This window comes from Phacochoerus africanus, chromosome 2, assembly GCF_016906955.1.
Source record: "Phacochoerus africanus isolate WHEZ1 chromosome 2, ROS_Pafr_v1, whole genome shotgun sequence".
Classification (NCBI taxonomy): Eukaryota; Metazoa; Chordata; class Mammalia; order Artiodactyla; family Suidae; genus Phacochoerus; species Phacochoerus africanus.
In genome coordinates, this window is record NC_062545.1 from 89,867,427 (window position 1) to 89,889,942 (window position 22,516).

A 22,516-nucleotide genomic window follows, 5' to 3' on the forward strand; every position below is an offset into this window, starting at 1 on the left:
CCACAGCACATGGAGGTTTCTAGGCCAGGGATCAAATCAGGACCTATTGCTGCCAGCCTAAGCCACAGCCACAGCAACATGAGATCTGAGCCACATCTGCAACCTACACCAAAACTTACGGCAAAGATGGATCCTTAACCCACTGAGTGAGGCCAGGGATCAAACCTGTGTCCTCACAGATGCTAGTCCGATTCATTTCCACTGAGCCACAACAGGAATTCTGAAAAACATTTTTTTCAAGAGAAATTTGTCAATAGCTATAAAATTTTAAATTTGAATCAGATACTCTACTTTTAGAAAAATATCCCTACAAAAATTATTGCACTTTGCAACATTCATAGCATCATTGCTTTGAACCATGAAATAATTGCACAGCCCAACTTTAGAGGAAAAGAGAAATCCATAGTGTGCTGTATTATTCATTATGGAACATAGCAGTTAAAAACAGTAATATAGTCTACCAGAGATGCTATGGGAGGGGGTGTGTGGTGGAGGACAGAATATTTCATTAAATAAGAAAAGGAAATTCCATGGGAGACTCCATTGTTGATCAGGAGTAACAAAACCGACTAGTATCCATGAGGATGCAGGTTCAATCCCTGGCCTTGCTCAGTGGGTTAGGGATCCAGGGTTGCTGTGAGCTGTGGTATAGATCATAGACATGACTCAGATCCCACATTGCTATGTCTGTGGTGGAGGCCGGTGCCTGCAGGTCCAATTTGACCCCTGGCCTAGGAACTTCCATATGCTGCTAGTGCAGCACCACCCATCACCACCCCCCAAAAAAGGCTTAAGAATCCAACTGCAGTGGCTCAGGTCACTGCAGAGGTGCAGGTTCAATCCCCAGCCCCGCACAGTGAGTTAAAGGATCTGGCATTGCCAGAGCTGCAGTGTGGGTCTCACCTGAAACTCAGATTCAGTCCCTGGCCCAGGAACTTCCATATGCCATGGATGCAGCCATAAAATATTTTCTTAAAATAAAAATTAAAAAAAAATAAATTTTAGCATAATAGATCTAGTTCATGTTATATCAGTAACAAAAATATGTACTTACATTAGGTTCAACCATATGGAATTGTCATTTTGTCAGTTAGAAATCACCAAATATTGGCAATTTGGTGTGGTTCAATCTAATATGTAAGTAAAACCATGGAAAATATGTGGAATAATGGGTACATTTAATGATGATACCAGTTAACAGTGGAAAGGAGTGGATTTGGGGTCCAAATTTTTTAATAATGATAATATATTCATGTCTCTCTTATGTAATTTAAAAGAAAGAGGGGAGGAGAGGAAGAAAGGGTCAATGAAAAAGGAGAAGGGGGTTGCATGTGGCTTTTATTAATAATGAATTGTTTTGATTTTAACCCTATTTCCTGTTTCAGATGGCTAGGCAATTTGTAATTTTAATCATCCTCTTTTTGAGTAAGAAAGACCACTTTGACACCAGGTTGTCATAAGTGAGATCAGCAGAGCCAAGCATAAGGTGATCTGGAAGTGAACAGCTCTAGGAAGGTTTGCTGTATCTACTCTCTTGACCTGGCCTGCCTGGGGGACAATACTGACACACAGGCATGAGGTCCCCTGTGCACCCTTTCAAACTCACCAGACATGTTTGAGCATCCGAGTGCTAGTCACCAGCAGATCCTGGGTGATAGGAAGGGAGGGAGAAGAAAGGAGGGGGAGAAGGAACACAAGAAGAAAGGAGAGAAGGAAGGATAGAAATTCAATTTCTTTGTGGGGAGAAGAGAGGAATCCCCCACATCTCCCCAATGCTGCTCTTTCCAACCTCTTGATTAGAGTCCCTTTTATTTTTATTTTGTCTGTGCTCACAGCATGTGGAAGTACTCGGGTCAGGGAGCAACAGCAGTGACCCAAGCCACGGCAGAGACAACACTGGCTCCTGAACCATTAACATCACTTTGGGCTTTGCTCTCTTGACCTCTCTTATGACAACCCAGAATTAACGTGGTCTTTCTGACTCAAGAATGAGGATGATTAAGATTACCAACAACCACTAGGCCACCAGGGAACTCCAAAGATTGCCCTTTAAATGTGACATATTAAGCCCTGATGTCCTCCTGTGAGGAGGAACCCCACTGGTACCACAAGCTGCTTCAGACAGACTCTCACTGGAGAGAAACCTGCACCCAGTGGCACCCTGCACATCTCTCCTGGACCCCACATCACCTGCTCCCACTCCTGACAGTCACTGCTCATCACAGGATACCAGTATTTATGTCTCTGCTCATCACAGGATGACAGCATTTATGTGACTCTGACACCTGCTCCCACTCCTGACAGTCACTGCTCATCACAGGATGCCAGCATTTATGTGACTCTGACAATGTACTGGTATTAGGATCAGATGGCAAACTAAAAAAGACTTAACCACAGATTTAAACATTTATTAAGATGATTGCTTGGCTTTGGAGGGCCAAAATGGCCAAATAGGAAGACCCCGAGCTCACCTGCTGTTACAGGCATCAAAATTACAAGTATTTACAGAGCAATTGTTGATGAGAAAGAATGGAACCTAGTGCAAAAGATCTCATACTACTGAAGATATAAAGAAGGAACCACAATGAGACATGTAGGAGGGGCAGAGACACAGTACAGTCAAGACCCAGACCTTATGTTGGATGATCTCCCAATTGCAGAGATTCTCCACAAGGGGAAAGGGGTCTGAGCCTCATATGGAGCTTCCTGGTATGGGGGGGGGGGGTCCTCTACTGAGAAGATGAGCCCTCGGAACATTTGGACTTGAAGGCCCAGGAGACCTTACTTTCAGTCCAGCCAGAGGGCTGTGGGATATGGAGACTCCACACTTAAAGGGTGCACAGAAAATCTCACATGCTCTGGAACCCAGAGAAGAGGAGGCAGTTTGGAAGGAGCCTCCGTCGGACCTACTTGCCAATGTTGGAGACCCTCCTGGAGAGGCCTGAGGAAACTGGAGCTCACTCTGGGGACACAGTCATCAGCAGTGGCCACTTTGAGAAACTCGTGTTACAAGGACATGGGTGCTGCCAAGTGCCATTTTTGAGTCTTCTTTCTAGACTATTAGTGCTGGGACCTGACCCCATCTACCAGTCTGTCAGCATTAGCGCTGGGACACCTGAGCCCGAGCCAAACAACCAGTCAGGTGGGTACACAGACACACCTACCACCTGGCTGGCTGCCTTAAGACCCCTGAGTCCACAACCACCCTGAGACCCCAAGACACACCTCCACCTACCCGTGGGCTAACACCAACTCCAAGCACCACCCCCTGCCCCAGAGCCCAGCAGTCGGAGACCTGGGACCTGAATCCACCCACCAGTGGGCAGGCACCAGTCCCAAGACCTCTCTGGGCCATAGGCCCACCCACCAGCAAGCTGACACCAGCCCCAAGAACCTTGGAACCTTCAGTCAGCTCATTCACCTTGGAGACCCAGGATCCAGCCCCATTCAAGAATGGGCCAACACCAGCTTTGGAACACCCCGGACCTCCAGGCCAACCTTGTTAGGAACTGGCCTTGCTACCAGCAGGCCAACACTAGATCCTGGACCCTTGGCTCTATAATGACCCACCCTAGTACCAGGCTTCACTCACCAGTGAGCCAGCATTAGTCTTGGAACCCACCAGAGCCCTGCAGCCAGCCACCTAGTGACCTGCTCCCACCCACTAGTGGATGGCAGCCTCTACACAAGGCAGAGCATGGAAACCAAATGGATTGGGTCCCAGGCACAACTACCAAACTATCCATAGTAGTCATCCCACCATAACAGAAGGACCCATGTAGCCCACACAGGGGATACCTCCAGAGCATTCAGCTCTGGTGACGAGAAGGACATGTGCTGCTTGAATGCATGGATGTCTCCTACAAAAGCTACTTCCCTAAGATTAAGAAATTTAACCAACCTATCAGATACCTAGAAATAAAAATAGCAATTATGCAAAATGAGTCAAAATGAATGTGTTCCAAATGAAGGAACGAGATAAAATCCCAAAGAACTAAGTGAAGTGGAGATAAGCAATCTACCCATTAAAGACAAAGATATTCAAAGAATTTGGGAGAAGATTGGATAAACAAAGCGAGAAGTTAGAAGTTTTTTTAACAGAGTTAGAAAATATAAAGAGGAAAAAAACAGAGATGAAAGATACAATAACTGAAATTAAAACTCCTCTAGAAAGAATCAATAGTAGATTAGGTGATAAAGAGGAACAGATCAGTGAGCTGGAAGACAGAGTAGTGGAAATCATTGTAGCTGAAGGGAAAAAAGATTAGAAAGAAATGAGAACAAGTTAAGAGACCTATGAGACAACATCAAGGATATTAACATTCGCTTTATAGTGGATCCAGAAGGAGAAGAGAGATTAAAGGGACAGAGGACATATTTGAAAACATAATAGCTGAAAACTTCCCTAATCTGAGAGAGGAAACAGACACCCAGGTCTAGGAAGCATAGATTCGCAAACAGGATCAATCCCCAAAGAACCACAAGACAAATTGTAGTTAAAATGGTAAAAATAAAAGAGAAAATGAGAGAATATTAAAAGTAACAAGAGAAAAGCAACAAGTTCTGTACAAGGGAGCTCCCATTAAGCTATCAGCTGACTTTTCAATAGAAACTCTACAGGCCAGAAGGGAGTGTCATGATATATTTAAAGTGATGAAAAGGAGAAAACCTACAACCAAGAATACCCAGCAAAGTTTTCATTCATATTTCATTTCATTCAGATGGAAAGATCAAAAGCATCACAGACAAGCAAAAGCTAAGAGTTTATAACCACAAAACCAGCTTTACAAGAAATGTTAAAAGGAGTTCTCCAAGCAGAAAAGAAAAGGCTACAACTAGAAATATAAAAATTATGAAAACGATCTCATTATAAAGGCAAATATACAGTAAAAGAAGCAAATCAACCACATATAAAGCTAATAGGAAGGTTAAAAGACAAAAGTATTAAAATCACATCCATAGTAAGTGGTTTAGGAATACATGAAACAAAAACATGTAAAATATGATGTCAAAAACAGTAAACATGAAGTAGGGGAATGAAAATGCTGGGTTGTTAAAACGTGTATGAATTTAAGAAGTGAGGAACTTAAAATAATGATATGTATAGTTATTTTATATATGATTTTGTATAAATAATATTTACTTATTTTATACGTACATGATGTTTCATGGTAACAATAAACCAAAAATCTATAATAAATACATGAAAAAGAGAAAAAAATCCAAATGTAACACTAAAGATAATCATCAAATCTCAAGGGATGAGAGCAAAAGAAGAAAAAAACAAGAACTACCAAAAAACCAAAAAATAGTGGACAAAATGGCAGTATGTACATACCTACCAATAATTACTTTACGTCAGAGTTCCCGTTGTGGCATAGTGGTTAACGAGTCTGACTAGGAACCATGAGGTTGCAGGTTTGATCCCTGGCCTTGCTCAGTGGGTTGAGAACCCAGCATTGCCATGAGCTATGGTGAAGTTTGCAGACGTGGCTCGGATCCTCCATTGCTGTGGCTCTGGCGTGGGCCAGTGGCTATAACTCCTATTGGACCCCTAGCCTGGGAACCTCCATATGCTGTGGGAGCAGCCCTAGAAAAGGCAAAAAGACAAAAAATAATAATAATAATAATAATTACTTTACAAGATCAATCAGGGTGGTGGAGTAGGAGGGACCACAAACACATCAAAGATGCATCCACATGTGGAGCAATTCTCACTGAAAACTAAGTAGAAACTGGCAGGAAGATGCCTATACCACCAAGGCTGTAAGGAAGAAAGATCTATATATACATAATCAAGTAGGAAGGGAAGAAAGGTGATCAGATTGTGACCTGTGCCCCTGGAAGGGTACTGGGAGAAAAAGTAAAACTACCCAAAGTGAGCAGTGAGAGCCACAGGTTGACTGTCCCAGTCCTAGGGTCCTATGCAGGGGAGATGAGTGTCCTTGTCTGGTTGGAGGACAGCTGGAACTAACAGGAGGGTGGTAGGAAGCCTGGACTCCACTATGAAGAGAACACGAGCTCTGGCTTGGCCCCAGACAGGACTGAGAGAGTGGAGCAAGTTCTGCTTTAGAAGCTGCTGGGGTTCCTGCAACTGCTTCAGTTTGCATCCCAGCCCAAGTTGAGCCAATGCTCCAGCCGCACTGACTCCATAGCACAGCACATCACTAGATCTGGGGCAGCCACATCCAGGGAGAAGATTCAGTCATGGGAGACTGAGGAGACCCAGACCTGGGGCAGGGCCTTGTCGGGGTGGGGTGGCAGTAGCCCTTGTTAGCACGCACTCAAGCAGTGCATCAGAAGAACCTAGAACTCTGATGTTGGCCAGGCCGTGACAGCACAAACCTCAGTACATACTGAGAGTCCATGTAGGCCCTGCCTGCCATACTGTGTGGTTCCACAACAGGACAGGGAGGCAGGGGCTGGGGGCAGTGATCAGCTGTAAGGGACAAGGGGGATTTGGACCACAGGCTGCATCCAAGCAGAGTGAGAGAAACAACAATAGGTCACTGCACAGGCAGCACATCAGAAATAGTCCAGACCTCTGTCTGCAGCTAACATGAACCAAGAGCACCCCCCGAGGCCACCCCGGCTTTAGCACACACCCTTCTAGGGCAAGGGCCAGAGTGTGGGGCAAGGGGAAATACACTGAACAGGACCAGAGCCAGCTCAGGCAAGCCCTAAGTGCTTCTGCTCCAGCAGCTTGGGATTCAATCCCACCTCCATAGGGCAGTGAAGACCACTGAGCACAGCAGAGGCCACCTCACACGTGGCTCCAGCTCTAGCAGCTCTATCTGTGGCCACATACCCCAGCATCCCCCAAGGTGATAGTTGCCAGCACACCCCTAGGAAGGATGTGACTTGTATCCACATCAAATCCAGCTCTCCCACCAAAGGCATTGGGCATAGACAGTCTGCTTAGGGATGTCCCCACATAAGAACACCCCTTCCAGACTCCAATAGGTTCCACTAAATTCATAGAGGCATAGAAATCTAAGTAAAATGAAAAGGCAGAGGAACTGTTTTCAAGTGAAAGAGCAAGAGGAAAACCCTGACAAAAATAAATAATGAAACAGAAACAAACAAGGTACCAGATAAAGAATTTAAAAGTTTGGTAATAAAAATGTTCAGTTAATTAGAGAAAGCATAGATGAACACAGTGAGAATTTTAACAAGGAACTGGAAAATATTTTAAAGGCTCAAGCAAAAATGAAGATTTCAGAGTTCCAGTTGTGGCTCAGAGCTTAAGAACCCAAATAATATCTATGAGGATATGGGTTCAATCTCTGGCCTTACTCAGTGGGTTAAGGAATTGGTATTGCTGTGAGCTATGGTGTAGGTCACAGACATGGCTTGGATCCCACATTGCTATGGCTGTGGCATAGGTCAGCAGCTGCAGCTCCCATACAACCCCTAGGTTAGGAACTTCCATATGCTGCAGCTGCAATCCTTAAAAAGAAGAAAAGAAAAATAAATGAAGAATGCAATAACTAAAATAAAAAAACATTCTAGAAGGAATGACTAAGAGATACAGAAGAATGGAGAAGTGATTTATAAGCTAGACTAATGGAAATCACCCAATCAGAACAGCAAAAAGAAAAACAAATTTAAAAATGAAAGCAATTTAAGAAATTTATAGGATAACATTAAGAACACCACCATTCAGGAGTTCCCATTGTGGATGGCTCAGTGTAAACGAGTCTGACTAATATCCCTGAGGATGCAGGTTGGATCCCTGGCATGGATCATTGGGTTAAGGATTCAGCATTGCCATGAGCTATGGTGTAGGTCACAGACACAGCTCAGATCCTGTGTCACTGTGGCTGTGGCATAAGTCAGCCTACAGCTCCAATTCAACCCCTAGCCTGGGAACATCTATATGCCACAAGTGCGGCCCTAAAAAAAAAGCAAAAGAAATACCATCATTCACATCTTAGGGGTCTCAGAAGAGAGAAATTATTGTGGCTGAAAGCTTTCCAAATCTGAGAAGTAAACAGACATCCAGGTACAGGAATCACAGAGGGTCCCAAACAAGTAAACAGACATCCAGGTACAGGAAGCACAGAGGGTCCCAAAGAGCTCCACACCAAGACATCATAAGCAAAGTGGAAAAAGTTAAAAATAAAGAGAGAATTCTAAAAACAGCAAGAAAAAACAAAGAGTCATACACATACAAGAGAATCCTAATCAGGCTAGCTGAAGATTTCTCTGGAGAAACTTTGCAGGTGCATGATATATTCAAAGTGCTGAAAAGGAAAACCCTGCAACATAGAATACGCTACCCAGCAAGATTATCATTTAGAATAAAGGGAGAGAGAAAGAAATTGTATCCAAAAAAAAAGTCTAGGAATAAATTTAACTAAGGTAGTCAAAGACCTGTACTGGGAAAACTATAAAACACTGATGAAAGAAATTGAAGACAACACAAACAGATTGAGAGATATCCTTTGTTCATGGATTAAAAGGATTAATATCACTAAAATAGCCATACTACCCAAGGAATCTACAGATTCAATGCAATCCCTATCAAATTACCAAGCACATTTTTCACAGAACTTGAACAAAATATTTTAAAGTTTATTTGGAAGCACAAAAAAAAAAAAAAAACAAAACAGAATAGCTAAAGACATCCTGAAAAAGAAAAATGGAGCTGGAGGAATCAGGATCCCAGACTTCAAACTATACTGCAAAGCAACAATCATCAAAACCATATGGTACTGCCACAAAGACAGACATATAGATCAGTGGAACAGGATAGAAAGCCCAGAATTAAACCCATGCACCTACAGTCAACTAATCTATGACAAAGGAGGCAAGAATATACAATGGAGAAAGGACAGCCCCTTCAATAAGTGGTGCTGGGAAAACTGGACATCCACATGGAAAAGAATGAAATTAGAACACTTCCTAACACCATACACAAAAATAAAATCAAAATGGATTAAAGACCTAGATATAAGACCTGATACTATAAAACTCATAGAGGACAACATAGGCCAAACACTCTCTGACACAAATGACAGCAGCGTCTTCTCTGATCCACCTCCTAGTGTAATGACAATAAAAACAAAAATAAACAAAAGGAACCTAATGAAACTTGAAAGCTTCTGAACAGCAAAGGAAACCCTAAACAAAACAAAAAGACAACCCACAGAATGGGAGAAAATCTTTGCAAATGAAACGACTGACAAAGGATTCATCTCCAAAATTTATAAACACCTTCTGCAGCTCAATACCAAAAAAACAAGCAACAGCATCAAAAAATGGGCAGAAGATCTAAACAGACAGTTCTCCAAAGAAGACATACGGATGGCCAAAAAAACACATGAAAAGGTGTTCAACATCACCATTAGAGAAATTCAAATCAAAACCATTATGAGGTACCATGTTATACCAGCCAGAATAGCCATCATCAAAAAGTCTACAAACAATAAGTGCTGGAGAAGTTGTGGAGAAAAAGGAATCTTATTACACTGTTGATGGAAATGTGAAGTGGTGCAACCACTGTGGAAAACAGTTTGGCGATTCCTAAAAAAACTAAAAGTAGAATTACCATTTGATCCAGTAATCTCACTCCTGGGCATCTATGCAGAGAAAACCATGGCTAGAAAAGACACATGTACACATATTCATTGCAGCACTATATGCAATGGCCAAGACATGTAAACCACCTAAATGTCCATCAACAGAGGAGTGGATCAAGAAGATGTGGTACATGTACACAATGGAATATTACTCGGGCATTAAAAAGAAAGAAATAACGGCATTTGCAGCAATATGGATAGACCTAGAAATTATCATGCTAAGTGAAGTCAGTCATACAATGAGACGCCAGTATCAAATGCTATCACTTACATGTGCAATGTAAAAAAAAAGACACAATGAACTTCTTTGTAAAACAGTTACAGACTCACAGACTTTGAAAAACTTCTGGTATCCAAATGAAACAGGTTGGGGGGGTTGGGAGGTGCACTGAGGGTATGGGATGGAAATGCTATAAAATTTGGTTGTGTTGATCATTGTACAACTATAAATGTAATAAAATTGATTGAGTACTTTTAAAAAATAATGCATAAATAAAAAACAAAACCCAGCTAGAGAAGATAGTGAAAAATAAATAAATAAAATAAAACACCAGTAGTATTTTTTCCTAAAACTAGAATGAGTAATTCTAAAGTGTGTATGGAAGCGCAAAAGTTCCTGAACAGCTAAAACAATCTTGAGAAAGAAGAACAAAGTATTGAGCACCTTGATTTCAAATTAAACCACAGAGCTACAGTGATCAAAACGGTATGATTTTGGCATGAAAACAGACCCATAAATCAATGGAACAGAATAGAAAGCCCGGAAATGTACTAACACTTAAATGGGAAATTTAATCTGCAACAAAAGAGGCAAGAATATACAATAGGAAAAGATAGCTCTTCAATAAGCGGTGTTTGGAAAACTGGACATTACATGCAAAAAAAAAAAAATCAAACTGGACAACTCTCACACACTATGAAAAAAAATAAATTAAAACTGCATTAACGACTTAAATGTAAGACCTGAAACCACAAAAGTTCTATAAGAAAACATAGACAGTACCCTCTTTGACACTGGTCTTAGTAATATTGTTTTGGATATGTCTCCTCAGGCAAAGGAAACAAAAGCCAAAATAAATAATTAAGACTACATCAAATTAAAAAGCTTTTTGCACAGCAAAGGAAACTACCAACAAAATGAAAAGCCACCTACTGAATAGGAGATGATATTTGCAAATGATGGATCCGATAAGTATCCAAATATACAAAGAACTCATACAACTTGATATCAAAACAACAAACAACTCAATTGAAAATTGGGCAGAGGATCTGAATAGACATATTTCCAAAGACATACACCTGCTCAACAGAAACATGAAAAGATACTTAATCCCATCAGGAAAATGCTAATCCAAATCACAGTGAGATATTACCTCACACCTGTCAGAATGGCTATATCAAAAAGACAACAGATAATGGAGTTCCTTTGTGGTGCAGTAGGTTAAGGCATTGTCACTGCAGTGGACTCTGTTGCTGCTGTGGCTCGGGTTCAATCCCTAGAAACTTCCACATGCCAGAAGTGCAGCCAAAAAAAAAAAAAAAAAGACAATAAGTAGCATGTGTTGACAAGGATATGGAGAAAAAAGAACTGTCATGCAGTCTTGTTAGGAATGTAAACTGGTGCAACTACTATAGAAAAGATTATGGAGGTTCTGCAAAAAAATTTAAAATAAAACTATCATTTCACCCACTCTTGGGTTTTTATCTTAAAAAAATGAAAACACTAATTAGAAAAGATATATGCACTCCAATGTTCATTGCAGCATTATTTACAATAGCCAAGACATGAAAGTAACCTAAACGCCCATCAATAGCTGAATGGATAAACAATATCTGAGATATCTATATATATAGGTATAGATATATACATATATGTAACATTTTCTTCATTATATACTATGTAGGAATATATAGTGAATATATAATAGAATATTATTCAGACATTAAAAAGAATGAAATTTTGCCATTTGCAATCACATGGATGGACTTGGAAGGTATTATGCTAAGTGAAATAATTCAGACAGAGAAAGATGAATATGATTTCATTTACACATGGCATATAAAAAAGCAAAACAAATGAACACACATAACAAAATAGTAGAAGAATCACAGATACAGGAGTTCCCGTCGTGGCTCATTGGTTAACGAATCCAACTAGGAACCATGAGGTTGCGGGTTTGATCCCTGGCCTTGCTCAGTGGGTTAAGGATCCGGCATTGCCGTAAGCTGTGTTGTAGGTCGCAGACACGGCTCGGATCTGGTGTTGCTGTGGCTGTGGTGTAGGCCGGCAGCTGTAGCTCCAATTAGGCCCTAGGCTGGGAACTTCCACATGCCACAGGTATGGCCCTAATAATTAAAAAAAAAAAAGAATCACAGATACAGAGAACAAATAGGTGGTTGTTAGAGGGGAGCGAGCTGGGAGAGGAGAGAAATAGGTGAGGGAGATTAAAAGGTACAAACATTCAGATGCAAAATAAATAAGCCACAGGTATGAAATATGCAGTGTGGGGAATAGAGTTAATACCATGTTTGGTTACCTCTCATAGCCAGACTTATCATAGACCACTTATCATGGTGGTCATTTTGTTTGTTTTGTTTTGCCTTTTCTAGGGCCATTCCCTCGACATATGGAGGTTCCCAGGCCAGGAGTCTAATCGGAGCTGTAGCCGATGGCCTACGCCAGAGCCACAGCAACGCCAGATCCGAGCCGAGAATGCAACCTACACCACAGCTCACGGCAATGCCAGATCCTTAACCCACTGAGCAAGGCCAGGGATTGAACCCGCAACCTCATGGTTCCTAGTCGGATTCGTTTTCCCTGAGCCATGGCGGGAAGTACTCAAAGACCCTCTACCATTCTCCTCCCTTCTCCAAGGTGGTATCGGGATGTATAGCAGAGCAGGGTGTCTCTCTCTGTTTCACAAGATCCTTTAAAAGCTCCTGTTCCCTTAGTCCCCTCACCTGTGGTCTCTGAGTCCTGACCCCCGATATTCTTAGAGCCTCCAGTCTGCCCAGCCAGGGCAAGCAGGAACCAAAAATGCTATCTTAGCTGGTGGTGGGAGCAAAGAAGAACTTGCTACTCAACCTCCTCGAACCACATCTCTCTGCTCAGTCTTCCACCTGCTTCCCATCAAGAACCAGGACCAGGACAGCATTTCTTTTCTTCCTGCAATGATAGCTTCCTTCTCCCTTTACCTGAAATTAGCATCAACAGAATGTTGAAAGAAAAGAGCCTCAGATAAGGGATATAGCAAAAAATATTTCATCGGAGAGTTCCCATTGTGGCTCAGTAGTAATGAACCCAACTAGCATCCATGAGGATGTGGGTTTGATCCCTGACCTTGCGCAGTGGGTTAAGGATCCAGCGTTGCCATAAGCTGTGGTGTGGGTCACAGACATGACTTGGATCCCACGTTGCTATGGCTGTGGTGTAGGCCGGCAGCTGTAGCTTTGATTCGACCCCTAGCCTGGGAACCTCCATATGCCGTGGGTGTGGCCCTAAACAAAAAGAAAAAAAAATCTCAGAAGTATTATACCTATATTATAAAGAGGGGAAAAGTAAGGTGCAAAATCTGTATAACAGTATCATGAGAAATTATACAATATGTATCTAGAAAAATCTGGAATTACATCAAATTTTAAAATAAACATTATTTTTAAATTGTATGAACAAACTGTTATTACAGAGTTGTTTTTCAGCAATCACAGCTCAGAATTTGACTTTAAAAATAACTCCGCTCTTGCAAGATTAATTTAGCACTTGTCTTTCCCATGAGCTTTGTTCAATCCTTCTGAGACCATTGCCCTTGGAACAGTCAGCCAACTGGAAGGCAAAACTCAGGGGATGCAGAAAGTATATTTTCTCCAACTTTAAATGAAGGCATCTGCAAAAATTACCTTATTTTCACTAGTCATACTAATTTAAAAAATTTAAATAGTAGAATCTCAGGAAACAGAATATCTTATTTTTCTTTCTTTTGTAGGTCACCAGATCAATCTAAAAATGAAGTGCATGAAACTAGTGTTAAAAAGTTCTATCATCAGCAAAATAACAAGGTAAAATCAAATTTTTATATTTTGGCTTCAATTACTGAATTTGAAGAGATAAAACCATAGTTTTATTTTATTTTTATTTTTTAACTCAATTTTATTACATTTATAGTTGTACAATGATCCTCACAAAAGCCATATTTTTTTAGGTTGGTTTTAATTACTGAGTTTGAATTTCAAAGGAAATTACAGCTATTTCTGGGCCTGACTCATTTTAAATAGAGATAAGGAAAAGCACTTTTCCTTTATTCACCAGGCTTTTTAATTTAGTATTTTAAGAGGAGGAAAAAAAGCATTTCCTGGTACAAAATGGATAGAGCAGCCATCGACCAAAATACATACATAAAACAATAAAATATTAGAAACAATGCAAATATTTTATAATATTCCTGAACTTTTCTTGTAAAAATATACATACATTTTATCAACTGCATATCAAAAGGATTGAAATTTTCATAATAATGATTTATATTCTTGGAACTGAGTAATTGTGTGTATATATGTATATATTTGTATTAAATGTCTTTATTTCAAAAAATCAACCAAAGCAAAAAATATGTAGGAGAAACATAATTTGTGAACAATAAGTAACTTTAAAAATTTCTAAAAGCTCATCCTCAGATAAATGTTCCTTCCATGGAGTTTCTCTGTGGCTCAGCAGGTTGACAGGGTGTTGTCACTGTAGCGGCTCAGGTCACTGTTGTGGTGTGGGTTCAGTCCCTGGCCTGAGAACTTCCACATGTCATGGGTATGACCAAAGAAATTTTTTCCTTCCAACATCCTGTACGTCTCGTTCAAAATACTCATCTATTCAACCAATTTATTTGACTCGAATAATTTCATTACACAAGGGGAAAAAATTTATCTAATAACCAGGTTAAATACAGCCTACATAGAGCCTTTAAAATAACTTTTGGAAAATACCCTGGACAATTTTTAGCCTAAAATTACCTAGTTTCAAAAATTATACCTAGTCTTTGATGTGAAAAAGAGTGATAATCAGGAGTTCCCGTCATGGCTCAGTGGTTAATGAATCTGACTAGGAACCATGAGGTTGCAGGTTCGATCCCTGGCCTCACTCAGTGGTTAAGGATCCGGCATTGCCATGAGTTGTGGTGTAAGTTGCAGATGTGGCTCGGATCCCGGGTTGCTGGTTTAGGCCAGCAGCTACAGCTTCAATTAGACCCCTAGCCTGGGAATCTCAGTATGTCGTGGGAAGCAGTCCTAGAAAAGGCAAAAAGACAAAAAAAAAAAAGAGTGATAAATCAGTCAGTTTTCAGTCACCTGAGGTCTCTGTGTATATAGTGCTAGATCGAATCAAACACCTTGAAGAACCCAATTGAAACTAGTCATTACAGGAGTTCCCATTGTGGCTCAGCAGGAACGAACCCGCCTAGTATCCATGAGGACGTGGGTTCGATCTCTGGCTTTACTCAGTGGATTAAGGATCCAGTGTTGATGTGAACCGTGCTGTAGGTTGCAGACACGGCTTGGATCCTGCGTTGCTGTGACTGTGGTGTAGGCCAGCAGTTGTACCTCTGATTCGACCCCTAGCCTGGGAACTTCCATATGCTGCAGGTGTGGCCCTAAAAAGATGAAAGGAAGGGAGGAAGAAAGGAAGGAAAGAAGAAAGGAAGGAAGGAAGGAAAGAAGAAACAAGCTAGTCATTACAGTCAATACACAACCAAGAAGGATACTGAGGCCATCACACAAAATGCTCATCATAAGTTCATGTATCAAAGTGTATCATTTTGATTTCCTGAAACAAAGAAAATTGATAAGACAGAAAAAGTTCAGACTTGAGTTATAGAATAACAACCGGACACAGAATTCGATGTTAATAGCATGCCTAGGATGAAGTGAACATCAACTGAATCTGTAAGTACTGAATTAAGAACCACATTTCAGGGAGTTCCCGTCATGGCTTAACAAACATGACTAATATCCAAAGAGGATTCTTGTTCGATCCCTGGTCTTGCTCAATTCGTTAAAGGATCCAGTGCTGCTGTGGCTGTGATGTAGGCCAGCAACTGCAACTCCAACTCAACCCCTGGCCTGGAACTTCCATATCCCTTGGATGCAGCTTTAAAAAAAAAAAAAAAAAAAAAAAAAAGCCACATTTCAGATGAAGGAGCAGCTTGGTATGATGGTTGGAAGGGAAGAGGTGACTTTGCTTTAAGAGATTGATCCAGTCTGAGAATCTAAATAGGCTTAAGAGATAGAATACATTTTTAGAAGCTTGTAAAGTTAGGAATATTTGGGGTGAGGGGGCATCTCCAGCCTTTCAAACGAGATATCGTAAATGGCAAGCCTCGTATCTCATCCATAGCAGATGTAACATTAGAATGGACCACTGGTTGGACCTTGGTGGGCATTTCTTAATCTCTTAAAACTATTTCTTTTCCAGGAAACCAGGAAAAGAGGTTCTGAATTACTGACTGTTGGATATGAAGCATTTAACCAGCAGGATTGGGAAGGAAATTAAAAATGATCATTTTAACCTATCTCAACAGAGATGGCTCTCAAGGAAAATCGTATCCACTCCATACAAATTCTTTTATTTATTTATTTCTTGCTTTTCAGGGCCATACCCTTTCCCAAGCTAAGGGTCAAATCTGAGCTGCAGCTGCTATCCTACACCACAGCCACAGCAACGCGGGATCTAAGCCATGTCTGTGACCTACACCACAGCTCGTGGCAACACCGGATCCCCGACCCACTGAGCGAAGCCAGGGATCAAACCCACATCCTCATGGGTACTAGTAGGGCTCGTTACTGCTGAGCCACGATGAGAACTCCACTCTATCCAAATTCTGAAAATATAGGCAGGCATATCCATAGGTCATCAAAATCCAGGCATGTGGTCAACACTGAGGACCAGGACACATCATATTTCAGGTAGAGAAGGTACTTGAAGACCAACAAATTCTGAAGAAAAAGAGGCTTATTATCAAAACCCAAAACATCATCAGTGAACCGAATTTTGGCTATTCCTGGGGTATAGCAAAACCAAGTTTGTGTCCAGCTGTCCTTAAAACATTGTTCACAGGAGTTCCCTGGTGGCTCCGTGGATTGATCATCCAGCATTGTCACTGCAGTGGCTCAGGTTGCTGCTGAGGTATGGGTTCAGTCCCTGACCTAGGAACTTGCACATGCTGTGGGCATGCCCCCACCCCCCAAAAAAAAACCACTGTTCACAGATCACTTACCAACAAGTGCAACTTATTATTTGGGGAGGGGGATGGAATTGACAATATACTGGAGTATATAGAAGATGCTTACGTATGCAGTGAGATTCAGGGGATAATGTATAGGACATAAGCTGTGGTATTAGATGCTTCATACTTCTGTGTCTATAAATTACACACTCCTTCAGTTCTTAGGCACAAATTTCTTTTATGAGAAATTACCACTAATACAGTAGGTAATTTTGTTGCCAATAATTTTTAAATTGTTCCTTTAAAGACAAGAAGTGGGATATACATAGCAGCAAAAATCTTACTTTTGTTGTTACTGCATAAAGCTATTTTTAAGAAAGATACTATATTGGTTAAAAAAAACAAAACAGTGAGGTTTTACTTTGTGATATAACCATGCTGGTGTCCTACCACAGATGAACTATGTCTTCCTACAATTTAATAACTTCACTGAACACTCCTTGACACTGTGCTGTGTGCATACATAGACTAGCATCAACTTAGTCCAGTTTAGCCTGGTTTTAATGTACTACTTAATGAAAAATGAATTCCTCCGTCTCACTTGCAAATGTTTAATTACTGAATCCATTTCCTTCAAAATCTTAATTTCAATAAAATATGATAAGCACTCTATTCATAGATTGATATTGTGTGTTTTACCAGATATTCCCTGGGTTTGCTTTATAGATTCTGATGAATGTTTTTAAACATAACTTTAAGGCTGCCGAAAGACAGCAAAATATTAAAACACCAACAGTAACATTTTAGCAGTAAACTTGAAAAGTAAAAACAAAACAAAACATTTCCTAATAAAGGAGGTAATTTTTATTGCTTTTGGGGAAGCGATTTTCCCCCCTAGTTACAAACCCTTGAAAAATCACTTGTGTTGGTTTTGCAAATGCATAGCCTTTGAGTCCCTATTCCCATCCCAGTCCTCCCCAAAGTGATGAGCTATGATGTGGGACAAGGACTTTGAACTGTGTATTAAGCGCCATAAAGTGAAGAATGGTGGCAAAAGGCAGGGGTACCTGCTCACTTCCATGCCCTTGGAAACCCCCAGAGGAAAACATGCTTGTTAGCGTGATAGGCCAACCAGCACAGAAAAAAAAAAAAAAAAAATCCATGGGGAGAAACTGAAAACTCTTCTACCACCACCTCCCCGTGTTGTGTCATCCATCATCTGCATCCCAGTTTTACTCTAATGTCTATAGAGAATGTGGGTTGTTTTTTTTATTTGTCTTTTTAGGGCTGCACCCACGGCATATGGAAGTTCCCAGGCTAGGGGTCAAATGGGAGCTGTAGCTGCCAGCCTACACCATAGCCACAGCAACACAGGATCCGAGCCACGTCTGCAACCTAACCCACAGCTCACAGCAACACCAGATCCTTAACCCACCGATGGAGGCCAGGGATCAAACCCACGTCCTCATGGATACTAGTTGGGTTTGTTAACCACTGAGCCATGACGGGAACTCCAAGAATGTGGGTTTTGATGGGGAGAGAGATGGAGGCAAACACTCCATCTTCTGCAGGGAAGGTTTCCTTTTGAGGCAGGTGCTTCTCACTGTTCAGATCACCCACTTTTGAGACCAGTTTTCTCCAAGCTGCCAGAGAGGAGCAGTTGAGGTCAGATGCTCACTGCTCTTTGCAGTCCCAGAAGACCCATCTGAACCACCATAGGTTCTACCCAAAGGAGCCTAGATAGACCAGCTGTGTTTGAAATCTTAGGGAGAAAGGCTTTTTGGGGGTCCCCAGCTTTTACTTCCTGTGTCACTGCACAGAGACTGATGCCTAGAGAAAGGCAGCCTAGATTTTGTCTTTCTCTAATCTAGGCCAAGTGTAGTTGTGACTCATATTCAATCCTTCTTTTTTCCCTGGATGGAAAAACCTATAGGAGTCTCAGTTCAAAGCTCAAGGACCTTTCAGTTAACTCAGCCACAGGGTTTCTGGCTCAGGTGACTAGACAAACTTCAAGGATCCCCAGCTTATCCAATTTATTCTGTCTGAGATGGCAGGTAACAAGTGTAAAATGGAAAACATTTTTTTTTTTTTGTTTATAGCACTTTTTAACTGCATTAAAAGCACAAGAAGGAAGAGGAAGTCCTACAGAGAAAGCACTTATTCCTTGTATTTCCAGTACATTGTATTTTAGGAAAGTATCAGCCATTTTTGAGGAAAAATTAAGTAACACATGCAATTAGATGAATTTTCAAAAGTGAAAGGGGCCAATTAGTACACTTATTTGGGGTCTGAAGGTGAGAGTCTGCACAGATATAAATGAGGATTAAAGATTTTTTTTTGACGTTCATTTCTTCCCTCTTTTTTTTTTCTGCCTATTGTCTTTTGTTGTTGCTATTTCTTGGGCCGCTCCCGCGGCATATGGAGGTTCCCAGGCTAGGAGTGGAATCGGAGCTGTAGCTGCCAGCCTATGCCAGAGCCACAGCAACGCGGGATCCGAGCCGCGTCTGCAACCTACACCACAGCTCACGGCAATGCCGGATCGTTAACCCACTGAGCAAGAGCAGGGACCGAACCCGCAACCTCATGGTTCCTAGTCGGATTCGTTAACCACTGTGCCACGATGGGAACTCCTTCCCTATCTCTTAAAAAACTTCTTGAACAGTAGGACAACCAAACTTACTTCATACATTGGGTTTGTGGTGGGGAAGGAAGAATACACTGATTTGACCTGAACTTAACTGTACTCAAACATCTGGTCCTGGCATGGACAGGCTCTACTTCTGGAATTAGCCCCATGTTATTCTTCCACGAGGCTTTTCCATGGAATATGTGGCCTTCTCCAGGGTGGCAGTGCCATTTCTACATCCTAAGCATTCATACACCAGACCTGTCTCAGTCCACATTTTAATAGCCATAGGTTCTGCTTTCATATTACACACAGTTCAATTTAAAATGCAGCAAAGGAGTTCCTGTTGTAGCTCAGTGGAAATGAATCTGACTAGCATCCATGAGGACCCAGGTTCTATCCCTGGCCTTGTTCAGTGGGTTAAGAATCTGGTGTTGCCATCAGCTGTGGTATAGGTCAAAGACACAGCTCAGATCTGGCTTTGCTATGGCTGCAGCTCCAGTTCGACCCCTAGCCTGGGAACCTCCAAGTGCAGCAGGTATGGCCCTAAAAAGGCAATAATAATAATAATAATGCAGCAAAGATCTGGGAGTGCTTGGTGGCCTAAAACACATCAATGTTTTCAGCCTGGGGTACAGTGTGTCTTCAGGGCCTCGCCCCTTTTTCTTTCTCTTCCACTCTTCTCTTTCCCTATTGTTACAACTACCCCCTCCAACTCGTCCTTATTCTAGCTTTTACATATCCTCTGTTCTCCCCTCCCTTGTCAGTTTATCTTCTAAAAGAAATAAAAGTGCTCAATAATTGTTACTGCTGGTAATGCTAAGAACAGAAAAGCTGTCACACCTTCTGAGGGGCGGAAGGACAAAGGAGTGACCCTTTGTAAATTCCCAGGAACAATTCAAAAAAAGTTGCTTGCTTTGACTTTGCTCTATGGGAGTGAAGCAAAGGCATTTCTATCTCTTTCAGAGTCTAGAGCTAAACCACCTGAGCTTTCTGGATTGCTGCTACTTCTCCTGCAGCAGTTAGGAATTAGGTCCACTACTAACACAGTGTTAATCCACTCACTGATTCACTCAACCCTATTTATTCTACTGATCCAGGTACTCTTAAGGTACTTTAGGTAAGGAAACCAAAGATCTACCTACTTTAATCCCCTGAGAACCATAGTAATAGCCTGTGAGTGAAAAGATCTTTTCAAAAATTCAATTAAGACAACTACAAAATCTTCATTCTTCTTTTTTTTTTTTTTTTGTCTTTTTGCCATTTCTTGGGCCATTCCCGCGGCATATGGAGGTTCCCAGGCTAGGGGTCGAATTGGAGCTGTAGCTGCCAGCCTACGCCAGAGCCAGAGCAACGGGGAATCCGAGCCGCGTCTGCTGACCTACACCACAGCTCACGGCAACGCCGGATCTTTAACCCACTGAGCAAGGGCAGGGACCGAACCCGCAACCTCATGGTTCCTAGTCGGATTCGTTAACCACTGCACCACGACGGAACTCCATTCATTCTTCTTTTTGCCTTCGAGGTTCTGGTCTCTAGTTTCCCACAAATACCACCTATGTTTCATTTAAGATGATCTTTTCCTTGATTATCTGATATAATGTCTTGTTTTGCTGTTCGCAAAACAAAACGGTTCACTATGTTACCGGAAAGAATGACCTATAAGAAGTTATTTATAGGAAGCAGAATGTGAGCTACAATAGAATGTCTTTTGTAGGGACTCATGCTCCTAAACACACTACTTTATTTCTTCAGCATAAAATCCTTTGAGAGGTGTCATCTATTCAACCTTATAATTAAGGAAACTTTCTCTCGGTGTGTACCCATAACTCATAATATGTAGCTCAGATGTGTGAGTGAAGTTAAGAGTTACATTATAAATAAATTGAATGTGAAAACATTTTCTCATTTTTTTTATACTGTACATACATCTACTTTTGCAATGCATACCCTAAGGAAGGAACTGGTATTGAGTGAGACAAGCATGAGAAGAATTAGTTCTTAACATAGAGTGTGCTGGTTTAAACTTCTAATTTTATATCTCAATTTAAATGATTAAACTGTAAATATGTTATACAGTTTTCACCCAAATGATTAAAATATAAATTTACACTTGTTTCATACAGTTTTCACCAAAATGATTAAATTATATATTTACATTTGTTTCATTTCAGATAGTTTTCACCTAGTGTTTATGGGTTTGATTATGAACATTTCGAAGAAGCTGCATCCCCACTTTCCAGAACACCGTCTCTGCTGTTTCCTAAGGGAAACAGGGCGACAGGGTCCTAGGTTTCTCCAGGAAAGAAGTGCACACGGGGGTTGGGGGGGGGGTGCGCCCACACGTGCGCTCACAGATCTATTCTATGGAGGTTACTCTAAGTCTATCTGAATCAGGGCAGTTCTCCTGGTAGCCAAAATTAACTCTGGAGACTACTTAAAATAGACAAGTTCTAGGACAGCTGTGTGACATGATTAGCAACAAAATGGCTTAAGGCTAACTAATTTCATTAGCTCTTTAAAATAAAAAACTTAAAGACCTGTATCAATTCTTTGCTGTGATATATTTCTTACAAATTCTTCAAAACATTAAGTTCTCTCATTACAGTAATTTTAGCCTGTTTGACTAGTTTTGCCTACATATCGCAAAGACACAGAAAACTGGTTCTGGGAGTTCCCATGGTGGCTCACTGGCTAACGAATACAACTGGGAACCATGAGGGTGCTGGTTAAATCCCTGGCCTCGTTCAGTGGATTAAGGATCTGACATTGCCCTGAGCTATGGTGTAGGTTGCAGACATGGCTTGGATCCCGTGTTGCTGTGGCTCTGGTGTAGGCTGGCAGCTACAGCTCCGATTACACCCCTAGCCTGGGAACCTCCATATGCTGTGGATGTGGCCCTAGAAAAGACACACATACACACACACACACACACAAGAAGAAAGAAAACTGGTTCTGAAAACAGTACTAAAGGGACAACTCATTTGACATTGATCTGGTTCCTAAATTTTTTTCAAAGACTCTACTTGTTACCAGTTAAGAAAAAAAGCTTATCATTCACTATCCTATCCGAATAAAAACCAGTTCAAGGCAAGTGA

At 41.2% G+C, this 22,516-nt stretch overlaps 1 protein-coding gene across 4 annotated transcripts in view; it reads left to right on the forward strand.

Annotated features, from left to right (window-relative positions):
* Nucleotides 1–16,231, forward strand: part of IMPG1 (interphotoreceptor matrix proteoglycan 1) — a 148,860-nt gene extending 132,629 nt beyond the window's left edge. For all 4 annotated transcript variants that reach the window (XM_047763585.1, XM_047763592.1, XM_047763599.1 and 1 more), the window contains 2 exons: nt 13,568–13,640; nt 16,042–16,231. In XM_047763585.1, the coding sequence (XP_047619541.1) occupies nt 13,568–13,640; nt 16,042–16,119 (151 nt within the window). In that variant the 3' untranslated portion in view covers nt 16,120–16,231. The remainder of the gene's footprint in view (nt 1–13,567; nt 13,641–16,041) is intronic.
* Nucleotides 16,232–22,516: the final 6,285 nt, after the last annotated feature.